Source organism: Suillus plorans (assembly GCF_016647745.1).
Source record: "Suillus plorans strain S12 chromosome Unknown HD556scaffold_4, whole genome shotgun sequence".
In the NCBI taxonomy this organism is placed as follows: Eukaryota; Fungi; Basidiomycota; class Agaricomycetes; order Boletales; family Suillaceae; genus Suillus; species Suillus plorans.
The window spans coordinates 780181-793658 of NW_024537388.1; the positions used below are offsets into that span (position 1 = coordinate 780181).

The 13478-nt window shown below is 44.8% G+C and overlaps 6 protein-coding genes across 6 annotated transcripts; 2 read left to right on the forward strand and 4 right to left on the reverse strand.

Moving 5' to 3' along the window:
* The first annotated feature begins 206 nt into the window (after nt 1–206).
* On the forward strand, nt 207–1673 carry HD556DRAFT_1330598 (uncharacterized protein). The gene is made up of 5 exons (XM_041301730.1): nt 207–751; nt 815–1033; nt 1093–1297; nt 1379–1462; nt 1527–1673. The coding sequence occupies exons 1-5, from the start codon at nt 244–246 to the stop codon at nt 1588–1590; spliced, it is 1080 nt and encodes a 359-aa protein (XP_041166183.1). The 5' UTR covers nt 207–243; the 3' UTR covers nt 1591–1673.
* A 1781-nt stretch (nt 1674–3454) lies between these two features.
* Nucleotides 3455–4512, reverse strand: HD556DRAFT_1429421 (uncharacterized protein; the record flags this gene model as incomplete). The annotated part of the gene is made up of 5 exons (XM_041304809.1): nt 3455–3487; nt 3514–3872; nt 3909–4194; nt 4303–4415; nt 4449–4512. The coding sequence occupies 5 exons, from the start codon at nt 4510–4512 to the stop codon at nt 3455–3457; spliced, it is 855 nt and encodes a 284-aa protein (XP_041166184.1).
* A 3709-nt stretch (nt 4513–8221) lies between these two features.
* Nucleotides 8222–8794, forward strand: HD556DRAFT_1437579 (uncharacterized protein; the record flags this gene model as incomplete). Its single annotated transcript, XM_041305718.1, has 4 exons — nt 8222–8242; nt 8294–8320; nt 8369–8530; nt 8579–8794. The coding sequence occupies 4 exons, from the start codon at nt 8222–8224 to the stop codon at nt 8792–8794; spliced, it is 426 nt and encodes a 141-aa protein (XP_041166185.1).
* Nucleotides 8795–9239: 445 nt separating this feature from the next.
* Nucleotides 9240–9533, reverse strand: HD556DRAFT_1217515 (uncharacterized protein; the record flags this gene model as incomplete). The annotated part of the gene is made up of 1 exon (XM_041296719.1): nt 9240–9533. A coding segment is annotated over one exon (294 nt), but the record flags the coding sequence as incomplete, so codon positions are not given.
* A 359-nt stretch (nt 9534–9892) lies between these two features.
* HD556DRAFT_1226767 (uncharacterized protein) lies at nt 9893–11155 on the reverse strand (the record flags this gene model as incomplete). The annotated part of the gene is made up of 2 exons (XM_041297107.1): nt 9893–10373; nt 10794–11155. Coding segments are annotated over 2 exons (843 nt in total), but the record flags the coding sequence as incomplete, so codon positions are not given.
* An 842-nt stretch (nt 11156–11997) lies between these two features.
* HD556DRAFT_1303840 (uncharacterized protein) lies at nt 11998–13352 on the reverse strand (the record flags this gene model as incomplete). The annotated part of the gene is made up of 5 exons (XM_041299625.1): nt 11998–12026; nt 12167–12480; nt 12610–12932; nt 13210–13234; nt 13288–13352. The coding sequence occupies 5 exons, from the start codon at nt 13350–13352 to the stop codon at nt 11998–12000; spliced, it is 756 nt and encodes a 251-aa protein (XP_041166188.1).
* Between the last annotated feature and the right edge of the window lie 126 nt (nt 13353–13478).

A 13478-nucleotide genomic window follows, 5' to 3' on the forward strand; every position in this document is an offset into this window, starting at 1 on the left:
CGAATTCCCATCTGAGGTATATGGATCGTAGAGCGTGGTATCTATAGTGTTGTATATAGGAGCATATCGCCCGCTGCTGAGTACATGCAATGCTGTGAGGAGGTAATCTCCATGAAAGCCAAAGTGCGCTTTTTGTGTTTTCCAAGAATCGGTTTGAACAGGACTGAGGTTTATTCAGTAGAACTTCGAAGAAGCTGGCCATATAATTTGAATTCTGTCCACGTGCACAACATCCTACCATAGATGATGTCGCACGCCCCTATTCAACTCTGTTTCCTTTTTACTCCTCTACGTGTGATGGCCACCAAAACCTTCGATGACAGGGCGTCTAGCGTCTCCGACAAGCCTCCCCCTTATGATCCAATTTCTACATCTGTATCAGTGGATTCCGTCCGATGCAAACGTTCGGTATTTTCCTTCCCACAATCCAAGCGTGCCTCAGTTCTATCTCGCATCCGTGAAATCGTCTCCTCTCCTGATTTCACCCTTTCCTCTGTCGCGCCAATTATCACTTCCTGTGCTGCCGCTCTCCGAGCAGCAGAGTTCTCCAGCCTCATCCAAGAACCCAATATCGAAGATCACACGGCGCTGTATTGGACGATTATAAACAACCGGCGAGAAGCCCTTTGGGAGTTTACTAAATTCATTTCCAAATTCTCGCCTGCTTGCTCTTCCGACTTGCGTCTTGCGTGCATGATAGTCAATGACCACGATTTGTTCATGCAGCTGAAATTGGGGGACAATGTTGATCGTAAGTGCATGGTACACAATGTCCTGAAAGTGTGTTATTTAACTCACCACTGTGTACTATCAGCCGAGGATGGGTCTTTGAGACGCATGTTGAGTTGTCCGCGAGATGAGATCAAGGTGTCGCGGCATGGATCCAGCGAAGCGAATTGTCCGCCTGATGATCTTCAAGTCCATGAAGGGCATGGCATGGGCGAAAACTATTTCTTTGCTCGTTTTGTCTTCAGGATGTTCCAGAAACGCCTGCGTATTAGACAGAAATTGGCAGTAGAATTTGTTGCCCAGGGTGTGTGGTCTGTCATTTTGACTTGTTCCTCACTGATATAAACACCCAATTCCCTGAAGGACGTATTTGGGTGTTACGCTTTTGTATGGAGTCGAAAGGAAGTTGGTGTGTTCAGTATGGTCTTTCGGAACCTAGTTTGCCAGTGTATCCCAACACCAAACTTGCAATTCAGGCTCACAGCAGGCCTCCTTACTCAAGCTGTGCAACCCAGAGACCCTTACTTTTAGACTTAACATATTTGGGTGAACCAATGGTACCTGAGGGGTATGTTTATCATTCCCACTCATCAAAACCAAGACATACTGAAATCTACTCATTTACTTCATTGCTCTGACTAATACACAGATCATTGCACCATTACAGAGCTATTGAACCAAAGAAAAGCATAATTGGATTTCAATGCATATTGGATGATTGGCTAATGAATGAGTAAGTCTCCTTTCTCAATCTTCCTCCTAGTGCTGTAAGTTTTTATTGACATGTTTTGCTTTAGTGATACTCCTTATGTAGACTGTGAAGGCACCCTAATTGCAGGGCTTACAGTGATGATAAAATGACACTACCCTGGTCAGCTGCAACACTTATCAAAAGCTATCATCAAATATTGGTGGTAGCAATCAATATTCTCATTGCTACATTTCCTCCTTACTCATTTCTATTTCCTCCTTTTGTATTCTATAAAATTTCATATCCTGTTAGTGATAAGAAGAGAAAAGTACACATAGTATGAGTCCTGGAGGATTAGCCTCTGGGAGCTTCCTCAAGTTTCATTTCATTTTTAAATTCTTCATCACAGATTTGGGAAGGACATGCTTTTTTATAGATGGAGTTGGCAAAATCAGATCGAAAATTCACTGCATTATATGTCAATATATCTTACATCAGGAAACCCACTGCTGAGCGAAGTGACTTGTAGCAGCGCGTAGCACAGCACTTCTTTGTAGTAGCTAGAAGAACTAAAACCTCCGCATTGGCTCCGGTACTTTCGTACATGCCACGACATGTCCGTAATCTTCAGTAAGCGATCATGATTACAAGTTTATCATGATCTTTGCAGCATGATAAGATGACAGTACTACTCACTAGTGATCATGACTGCTCACCGTTTGACTTGAATAAATTTGCCAGGCAGGAAACTTGGGATTGAGGGAAACTAGTGATAGTACAGACTGAAGAAGAAACTACTACTGGTAACTGAGAATAGCATGAAAGGTCTCTTTATCTGCAAAGTTATTCACATAAAACTTGCGCGCCAGCTGCAAACTATTGTCACAGTTCATTGACAGTGGTGCCTCTCGACTGAACTTGGGAATAAGCTCGATGACCTGATGCACGCTGCTCAGAGGCACTATGTCTCCCAATGGATCGTGGTTTGATCGAATACGACATTGAACTGAAAACATGTCAGTTACAGGAGCCGGGGCAATGAAATGGATATCGTTGATGGTGCTGAATGATGAATGAGAGAAGTTGAAAAATTCGACATAAAGGAATGGTTGGTTCAGGTGTGGCGTTTCAGTAACAGGCTGGATGATGGCTTTTACTTGGACAATGAGATACCCTAGGATTCTGGCACTGAGACACGAAGAAGTTACAGGGAAAAAGTATACACATATGTTCCGACACTGCTGGGGAAAGTAGTTCGCCACTTTCATGAGCGATCAAGACTGTATCTCCCCTTCCAAATGGCATTGAAGAGCTTGGTGGTGTTGGAAGGAAGATGTTGGAAGAAGGACTTGCCTTCTGCATTCAGACTGATTAACGTTGATTTTGGCTATGAGGCGCAACCTCGCCACTTCTTATCGCATGGCTTCTCTTGACGCTTCTCTTGACGTATTCAATCTCCATTCTTGCTCGTCCCCATAAGTATCATATCTTCTCATCGTTTGCATACCTCAGTTGTTGATCACTAATGCTGAGGTACGCGCTCTTGTTTTCTTGCGCTTGGTTTCGTACTTACTCAAACTGTCTTAGCATACGTTCTACAGGTACATAATAATACTAAGTTGTTGATCACCAATGCTGAGCGTACGTTCTACAGGTGGTAGCGCCTGGACAGTGTGAGCAGGACTAACAATACAGATATCTTGGGTAGAGCGCCGCTGCATGCGAAATTTTTGCCAAACATGAAGGTAATGAAAGGAGAGAGAACAGTTGGGGTGACATATTCGCCTTCCGTTGTGCTCAAGGCAAGATCTACCAGAGATCAAATCGCCCAGTGCTGGACAGAGATCGGGAATGTGGAAACATTGGGAAGCTTCTTCAATAGATACACGAGGAAAATATGGACGACAAGTAAGAAGGATGGCGACAGTGTTGTCAGAGGAGAAATGAGTGTGATTGTTGGTGAAAAGGGATGTGGTTGGTTTGCCGGTGATGACATACTGTTCACTAGGCAGAACAGTAGAGTTCCAGGTTGCTTCAAGATAGTGAAGCACCATCATGTTTGCTTCCCTGGACATTTCATAGATCAAGCTCACCTGCCGCGACTTCAGAACCATGTAAAGCTGAAAAAAATGAAGTTTTTCCTGCCAGTTGAGGAAGTGGCAGCACTGACCATGGAAATCCTTGTGATTGGACAGGCAGTAAGGTTGTTTTACATGAGTGATGTGACAATGCTCAGTGATATTGCTGCTCCACTGATATGGAGCACCCATGGCTCGAGTACTCCGGACAACATGCTGCATTAGCTCTAGCTTGGGGATCTGGAAGTGATTGAGGGGACCGTTCTTGCCACGGCGGCCACCCGCTGTTAAAATGAAGTCCTTGTAGTAGTGAAATTCATGTAGGGCTTCCGATAAAGAGTGTAGAGTCTTGTCATAGAGGAAGAGGTTCTGTGCTTGGAATATAAATTCAGTGATAGCACATAGCGCACATGCAACTTCATCTGAGACAGCACCAACGATCATGCCGGGAAGGAGCTTCTCAAGGTCTTGATGTTCACAACCAGTGAGCTGCTTCAGCATGGATATGCCATTTGCCCAATGACGCACTCCTACACGAGGTTGAAGAGCCGATAATCGATGATTGAGTTCTGCTCCTCCCATGATGTTTATCGACCAGTTGACGGGGTGGTCAAAGTAAAACTTGTGCCACTGATGGAGGCTATCTGGTGTCAAAAAGAAAGATGGGCATGCATCGCCCCAATCCTTCCAGTATGGCTCAACGACACCATTCAAATGAAGGGTTTGACACATTTTATAGAAGGATGCAATATCGCAGGGGTCAGAGAGAGTACACACCCTTTAGATAGTGTTGAGAGTGTCAACACGAGTTTGGGGGGGATGCAGAAGAGGATCCCCAAATTGGGCAGCAATGGCGAGAGAAATTGGAGAATGCTTCGAGGCTGTACATGCGATGAGCAATTGCTCAGGGTAGTCAGCTATCCAGGCGACCAAAGGTGTATGAATCATACACAAATCTCCTCTTGGGTCTGACATAGGGCAGCCATCGCGAGTGGCAAGCTTTAAATTACGCATGACAACTGAAATTGCAAAATGATAGACTTGTGCAGATAAAATTACTTGGACGGGCTTCAGAACACTGAGAAATTTTGGTATTGGCAGGTAAGCGACCAATGCGAATGCATGTGATGTTGCCTTCATGCGAACACCCGCATGGATATTAGTGAGCAAGATTAATACAGGATGCATCTCCTTGTTTCTGGTCCCAATGGTCAGAGGTGTCTTATCCGAAGCACCAATCACGCCAATGAACGAATGACCTTGAGGAAGCTTATCCTAACAAGTCATGATTACTACAGTGAGCCTGAGTCCCCATCATTGGGGACACCACTTACCTGTATCTCCCATGCAAGATCAGCGCTCATAAACTCTCTGTAAGCTCGTTGATTATCTGAGCCTTCGAATTCCTGGTATGGCTGTAAGTCCATACAAGGCGCAAAGACTGGGTTAGTGAATAGATGCTTCATATTCTACCAGACCCAGTGGAAAGAGTAGATTTCATGTGAGCACTTAGAAAGTGATCACCCTAAAACTCAGAGTGCGAGTGTAAAACAGCTCAAAGAGACTGCCTGTAGAACTACCTCTTAAAAATATAAGTGCAAGGGAGGTCTGTTAAGATCGAGGATGAGAGAAGGAAAAGTCACCCAGGGTGTGTTCAATGTTCCAAAAACGAGTCTGAAATACTGAAGTACTTGTCTGATGCAAGTGGAGGTGGTCCAAAGTTGAGAAATGAAGGTCCAAAATTGCACAAAGCATCCAAAGAGCTTCTAGTGAAACAGCAAGAGTTTCTGAGCAAGAATATGGTGGGTATGTCAAATTATGTCAAAATATAAGACTTGCGAGAGTACCATAGTATGACTATGCAAAGTCTATCAAAAGAACTCAAAGACAGCAAGATGTGAATTGGCAGCAGTTGGGCCAAACAATCATTCCAAATGAACAAAAAGGATTGATTGCGCAAAGTATGACTATCTGAAAGTGACTCTACTAACTATGAGGTAGCTAGCAAGCCAGATTATATCCTACAGCGTGAAAGTCTGGAATTGCATAGGTGAAACCAGTAGTGAGATAAGCATCTGAAATGTAATAAGACTTGAGGCAAGTCGCTTACACAGATATAGTGCTGCCAAAGTCTGATTCAGTCCAGTTCTTGGGCCAAATTTTCTGAACGCCAAACTGAACCATATGTTTGGTTTAGCCATTTGGTCGAACCCTGGACTGAACATCACTGAACATGTTCAGGAGGTCCAGTTCGCGTTTGAACCAGGTTTGACCAAGCTTGCAGACGATGGGCTGGAGCTCCACCACACCATTCCCAACACCACAAACACCATGCACAAATGCTCAGTACACATCAGCAACTGCTGACATGGCTCAGACAAGTGCAGATGACAGATGAGAGTAGGAGGAGGGAAGAAAATGAGGAGATCTTGCAAAGGGTAAATGAGCATTGGGAACATGGCAGCGTCGAGATGGTGCTCTAGGGGACTTGATCCAATCCTGTTGCTGAGATGTCAGATGGATGGAAACAAGGGAAAAGCAGACAGATGTAGTGTCGGAGTCTGAGTTTGGGTTGATATCAGTGGGTTCAGGGTCTCTCTCTGGATAGAAAAGAAATTCCTGAAAAGCATTTAGTCATGGACGTAAGGTAAGTATAAATTTATGTTCCTCTGTGTCCAGATGACATGTGATTATAGGCAAGACTCCAAGTGCTACAGTGTGAAAGATGGTCTGAGCATCTTGCAGAGATCTTACAAGCCATGAGTCACAGCACCACAGGAAACAGGATAAATGACTGAGAAGATTCTGTGTAGATGGATGCAAGAGTGTGACAATGGAGTTAGGGATATGAGGTACTGCTTCTGAATCGCAAAGGCATGTCACAAAAATAGAAATGTGCTGGTCGATGGTGCTATTAGACACTGCTGTAGTGACCGCCAGAGATAGATGTCCATGCGTGTGGCAAGGATTGCAAAGACTATAAACTGAAAACTATACATGGGTGTACATGTTGGGTATTGTTAGTAGAAACACATAGCAGGATGCGGATGTGCATACTCATACAACATACCATGGTAAGAGTACACAAAGAACATATCAGTCCCCCATCCAGAGTCGAGTCTACATGCACAACATACCTAAATAATGTCGAGTCAAAACTACGGGCCAATAAATTGAGGTAGTGTAGGGCAGTGACAGATGAGAATCATGGTGGGGTTTGAACATGTCTGAACCGGTTCTGGGTAGCTCCAAACCCCAAACTGGACTCAAGGTTCAGTCCAGGGGCCATGTTGGACCTGTGACCAGACCTAGAGTCCAGTTCAGAAAGGTTTGGGTTCAAACCAAGGTTCAGAACTGGACTGCGGCAGCACTACACAGATATGCATGTAATAACAGGTGAGGTGTGCTGCTATATGTACTATTCGAATAAATAAGGCTTCAAACAGGCCAATGACATATTCAATAATAGACAAATGAAGTGAAAATGCACCAGCAAAGTCAAATGGACATGGACAGGACATGGTATGGTAGATCGTGAGTGAGAACAGGCTTCAGAAATGAACAGATGGCCTTTGGATGACTCAGATGAACATGCAGAACTTTTGGAAGGTCAAGGAAGTGTCAAGGAATGCAATGTAAGGTATCTGTGAGATTGGCAGGATACATGCCCAGCGCCAACCTGAGTGCTACACCAGGATGATTAATTGGTGTTATCCAAACTATTTCATCTACATCCAGTTTGGTTCATTATTTTCAGTAGTGAATTTCAACCATGAGAATCTCAGGCCTAGTTGTGAAATTTGAGACCATCAACCCGGGCCCAAACATCACATTCCTACACCAGGACCCTGGGCTCAGATGTCAAATTCCACCCCATCCAACTGGGCCCAACCCTTGTATTTATGTATCACCACCTTTGACCCAGCTGAGAGATTCCACCTCATTACACTGAGCCCTGACATCAATTTCTAATGTCTCTCTTTGGCCCACCCATGTCTTTCAGCCCATAGTTGGATCTGAGCCTGTTCACACACTGGCGGTTTGGGAGTTTTTCACTATGCAAGATTTGTTTCGAAATGTTAGTGATAAAGTTGGCATTCTTACTGCACATTTTAACACGGTAAAAATGCAAAAAATTAGATGAGTGGCTAAATCCTGGGTGAAATTCTACATTTTGTGAATCATTTTGATGTTGTAAAAATGTACAAAATACTTGAAGTTTTTTCCTTTCCGAAAATGTTGACCAAAATATGACCTATTTTATCACAGATAAACTCAAACTTTTGAAGCCGCAGTGAAATGTCCCACAAAATATTACATAATGGTGAGCATTTTGCCACTCCGGGAAATTTTGAATTTGCCCCTACATTTAAATGAGCCGGGAAAATGAAAAATTAAACCTATGGGGAATTGTAATGGGCATTCACTGGGCATTCACTGGGTGCTCGCTGAGCATTCATCGGGCACCGAGCATTCACTGCACCAAAAAGTAGGTCTATGTTATGTAAATAATGGTTCGAGTTCGACAAGAAGCTGCAAAAGGGCATTGAAACTATCACTGCTTGAATGGTCTCTGCTAAAAGGACATAGTGATGCGATCCTTTACCTATCGGAAAGACTGAGGAGTTTTGATATGCGAATGTGACATCACATCATGAAGTGACTTCAGAGACTCAGAGATTCGTTCATCAACATTGAACGTGTTAACCTTGCTATAACAATGATGGCTGAAGTGCATGAAAATGTAAGTCGTCAGTAGCCTGATGAGACACAAGAACTGATGCGTTTTCTGCAGCAAGTTGACATTAATGAAGACAATAATGTAAGTTATGCTACGGTTTGAGTGAGTAAACTAACTATACAATATTAGTCTTTACATGGGGAGGTGGAGGAGCAGGCTGGAGACATCATGGTGGAGCAGTCTGAGGGCATCATGGAGGAGCAGGCCGGGGCAGAAGAGCAGGCCGGGGCAGAGGAGGAGGCTGGAGACCTTGAGCATGCCGAAACATTTGCAGTAACACCATCCACAATAGTAAGTCCACTGCTACTCATCTCCGTTAGCAAATTATGATATATCTAGGTGTTATGGGACTACGCACAAGAGATCGTGCAAGACAATATGGAATACACGCAAATTTATCCACATGCGCCATGCCCTGCTCACCCCCCCATCCAAATGTCGCGCTGCGATAAGTACCTCCTAGCATTGATGGTGGAGGATAGGCACGAAGCGATGATTCGGCTATGGCAGGAGTTGAACAAGATAGAGCACCTGTTGGGTTTGGAGCACATTTAGGGAGGAGCCAGCAGGGTGGAAGAGAGTGGAAGCCACATAGATATCTATTGCCTACCTACATTTACAGATCAATTTCATGAACCTTCTTTTCTGGAATGCCATCCACCACTTGCTTGGCTTGGCCATACAGGTAGTCTACCAGACAAACTGTGTTACACCATGAAGCAGTAATAAATAAGTGATTTGAAGATCTATACCTACCTCCTGCCTGATACGAATGCCCACCAATCTCCCACCCGAAAGGTTTGCCTGGATTAACCTGCCTGCCTCACCCACTAAGCACAAAAGATTTTATAATATTACTATATATATAATCTGCACCTCGGAAGACTATTTGTTTCTAGTACATTGACTTCTCATTTTTCCATCAAGAAGTCAATCCTATTGAATTGTGAGACTGTTGAAACATGTTGAAGATGTTGAAGAGAGAGGGACACGCACACAACAGAGATACAGCAACTATGTGCTGTGGGGAAAAGTTCCACCGTGCGAAATGTGACACTATCCACTCAGGCATGACAACCTCAAGGTGGTCAGCGACCACCGAGGAATATAATTGAGCCGGGAAGTAGGGATAATGGCGAAACAGGTCCAAATAAGAGGACTGCAGTGGGAGGTGGCGCCGCACAGCGAAACCCACTCCATGCTCGGTCCTGAATATATACTTGATGACTACTGGTGTTTGCGTGTGCATAACACCGTTAGAATAGTAGAGGATCAGGCTGTTTCCTACGTGAGTCTATTCACGGGCATACATCGATCCCTTGTATGTTATGCGAGCATGTAAGACTGCTCGCTGGACATTGATGAGATCCCGGAGGTCTTCTGGAATGTTTTCTTTTGATATAGGAGGTATGGAGCAATCTTCAAGTATAACATTGACTGTGGGCGAAACAAATCTGTCAAATAAAGATTTGACATCCCTGAATACGGGCGGGCAAGAAGGCCGGTTCAACCAGCATTTCAATTTCACAGCCTTGATATATGAAGAAAGAAGAGTTGATTCTTGCTGACCTTCATTAGAACCAATGCAATGTCAGAAGTCCATCACAATGAACAAAGTCAAAAGTTACCAAAAATGTGGTTGGTTGGCAAATGCTACAGTTGCCCAATGAGGCGCTCGTATGGGAAGCACCACCATGACCTCACAGGACCGAAGAGTTGCAAATAGTCCCAGATGTGCAACACCATGTGGCCATTAGTACAATGGGGTGCATGGGGATGTAAAACCTGCAAATCTCGTATCCATGCCACAATGTATCCATGATATGCTTGTGCTCGAGCAACTGTCATGAATGGCAGACATGCAATATGTACCGCAGAGACACTGGCAAGGGACATGGTGTGATCAAGGATGGCACAATGATTGGCTGCAACTTCTGAAGTGCGATGTTGAGATCCTTCGTTCCACAAGCTAACCAATGCTATGGGCAAGTATACGGTCGTCAGAGTGCGCCATTCGTCTGCCTTTAGGGTTCCAGCTTTTGCTTCTCCAAAGTTGTATGGGACTGATCTCAATGAGGACGGCACATCCGTGGTTTGAATGACATTAACAATGTGTTCCATGACTTCAGGGGTACTGATGCGCAATTTCAGCGATTCGGTAGTGAAAGGTTTTGTTTGACGCTACAAAGCCAATTAAAGCAGTAGGTTGAGAAGGCATACAAAAATAGTAAGACAATTACATACCCAAGCAATAAGTGATCTAACCCAATGGGCCTTGTAGACCTTTTTTCCGGGATGCTTGATGTCTGGCCTAATGCCCAATTCTACCGACACAAACTCAAGGCATGCGACCTTCTTCAAAGACAGCCTCTTCTCCAACTTGGCCATGTGAGCCTCGATGAGACTAGTGTCATTGCCCTCGAGGTCAGGAACTGCTGTGGTAAGGAGGTTGCGAATGGACTTGACAGTCTTTATATCTTTCTCAGAGAACACTCCAGGCTTGTTAAGATCGATATCGAAGAAGGGATGATGGAAAGCAGGAAGAGGATCAGACTTTTGCTGCGCCAAATCAGCTGTAAGGCCCAAAAATTCACAGAAATGATCGTGTGCGAGACCCTCAAGTAGACAATGCATGGTGTCAATGATGACTTGACAAGAGGGATCCCAGTACGGTAGTCTCCAAAGCGTTGACCATTGCACCCCGTGTGATGCAAATAACTTGTTGCGTTCAGTAGAGGTTCCAGCGTTCTTCCACAGCTCGGCAAGGCGGCACATTTCGTCCTTGTCACAAAGAACCCAATCTGCAGAGCAAACATCTATTCTACCACAAGTCGACCTGTGCCAGCAATGGCATGCAGTACAATAAAAATGGCTGGTTGGACCAGCTAGCTGGGCGGCTTTTCTTGCCACTGGAAGGTTGCACACTAGACATGCTATAGCACTGCATGTCACCCGCCCATGGGCGTGAAGAGCTGTGCAGGAGAAACGTATCCTGGATTCCCAACTTTGCACCAAGTCATCAACGACAGGATCAAGAAAATAATTGAGCTGATCTCCCGAGGGTTCCGAAGGTCACGGAATGATTCCGGCCAAGTACATATTTTCTGATTTGTACCAGATATCGAGAGGGAGGTTCAAGCACGCGCAGGAGATTATTCCAGTAGAAGTCGATGCATTCCGCTGAAGATTGCCTTCAATATTGAAGAAATCAATGTTGAGCGTGAATGCAAATCATCCCTCATTACCTCTGTCAATAAATAAGGAATGTGTAGAACCCTTGAAATTGCGAAAGAAGTCGGTGTCCCAGACATCTTTGATAATACATGGCGGCACGCTCCCAATTGATGACAGCAAATCGTCACAAGGTCTATCCATTAACGCTTCTAGGTCAGGACGAGACAATAGTCCAGCTAGGTAATCGTGAAAGTGGTGATAAACGAAAGTTTTTATTGGTTCTAGTTGTCCACCAAGGGAGCGCTGCAGTAACGGTTCGTTACAAGGAGCATCCTCGGGTCTCGGTCTGTTGGAACAATTGGAGGGGTAACACGCCCCACTTAAATTGAGAGTGACCTTTGGTTTGAAGGTGCAATTGCACATAGGACAGACCACATAGGTAGTGGTCTGGCCATCAAGTTTGAAGACGGAAAGGGCTGCCTCCATCATTTGAGGGATCTGAGAAAGTGTGTTTTGTCGACAAGACTCAGAATAGGAGTTTTGTGCATCCATGGCAAGACTCAAAATTAGGGAAAGGACACCCATCAGAAACTCGCCATGTCTGCGACCAATGCTGAAAATGACAATGGAAACAGCTCCTAGAAAAAGGGACACCTAGGCAATTTCGTCGGCGTAGTCAATGAGCAGATCATAATGATGTGCTTGCCTTCGTGTTAGAGGGAAGGACATAACGTAAGAATAAACAACACTCACAGGAGTCAAATTCAACTGGCTCAGACGAGACAGGAAGCCCATCCTCCTTACTGAGAAGGAGTGTTTGTATTTCATTACAGGTTGTCTCTAGCCGAGTCCTGCGAGAGACGATGGAGGAGACCTTGTGCTTCACTTTCGCGAGGGTCTTGATTATCGTAAATAGCTCATTGCGGATGGACTGTAACACATCACGAGACGTTGCAAGGGAAAGTTGGATGCGAGCGCTTTCTATCTGCGACTCTACCACGTTCAAAGTGGCTTCAGCCCTTGAAGAGCACTGCATCTTAATGGCCTGGAGGGCGCGGGTGATGTGTCTGTGAAATGAACAGTTACTACATGAATCATGTGATATGTGTATTGCTCACTGTGTATCATTGACAGTGAGTTCGCCATTCAGGTAGACCTTTCCCTTGTCTCACTGGACTTCTGAACGCGAAACCCACAGTTTGTGGTGACCATCTGAATTAGATTTGTGATCAGTTAGGGTTATAGTGAACAGTTCAGCGGCGAGATCATCCACCGGCATCGACATGTTGGACTGATGCATTGGGTGCTGGTCTTGGAGATATTGAGGGAATGGTGCCTCATGATCTGAGCTGGGCTGGAGCAAGGGTTGGCGAGTGAGATGGAGCAAAGAATCTTCACGTTCATGTCCAGATGACATTGCAATGTTGACAGCATGTGCTGAATGCACATATTTCATGGCGATGGGCAAGTTTTTGCCACCAGAATTTCTAGGCACACCATCCACTCCAACATTGCAGCACTGTGCGCATTTGCACAGAAAAGTTCGACTAGGCATCTAAATAAAGTTTAGACAATGATGATCGTGTCTAAAGCTGCCGTTGATCTTGCCTCTTGAGAAGATGGGAATGTGGTGAGTGTTAACAGGGACTATGTACTGGAAAAAAAGAGTGAGCTTTATAGAATTAAAAAGGCATTGGTATCCTTGCTGAAGTACAATGTTCGCCCTGGAGACCCTTGTAGGGGGAAGACATCCATTTCAGTCGAAGCTGCACAGCGCCCGCTAGCTGGGCGCTCACCTGGGAGAAACTCAGGCAATTACAACTGGAAGTAGTTAATTAGCACTGAGAATTCATGGGCAGTCACTGGGGACTTACGAAGGGTAATCTGTGCTGGACGAAGTCTGCAAATAATCGAGTCTGAAATGTTGCCAAACAGGCATAAATTACAATCTTTGTTTGAACTAAGGACGTGCTTACAAGTACTGCAGATGGCGAAGCCTTGGTTGGACCTGAGTGTACTAGCTTGAGTTTTTATCAGGATAGCCTGATGTACATCCCTGTACCAA

Excerpts from the sequence above, each read along its gene's own strand:
- HD556DRAFT_1330598 (XM_041301730.1), top strand. The coding sequence starts at position 244 with ATGATGTCGCACGCCCCTATTCAACTCTGTTTCCTTTTTACTCCTCTA. Across the intron at positions 752-814 it reads ATTGGGGGACAATGTTGATC|CCGAGGATGGGTCTTTGAGA; the intron begins GTAAGTGCATGG and ends GTGTACTATCAG. Across the intron at positions 1,463-1,526 it reads GATGATTGGCTAATGAATGA|TGATACTCCTTATGTAGACT; the intron begins GTAAGTCTCCTT and ends GTTTTGCTTTAG.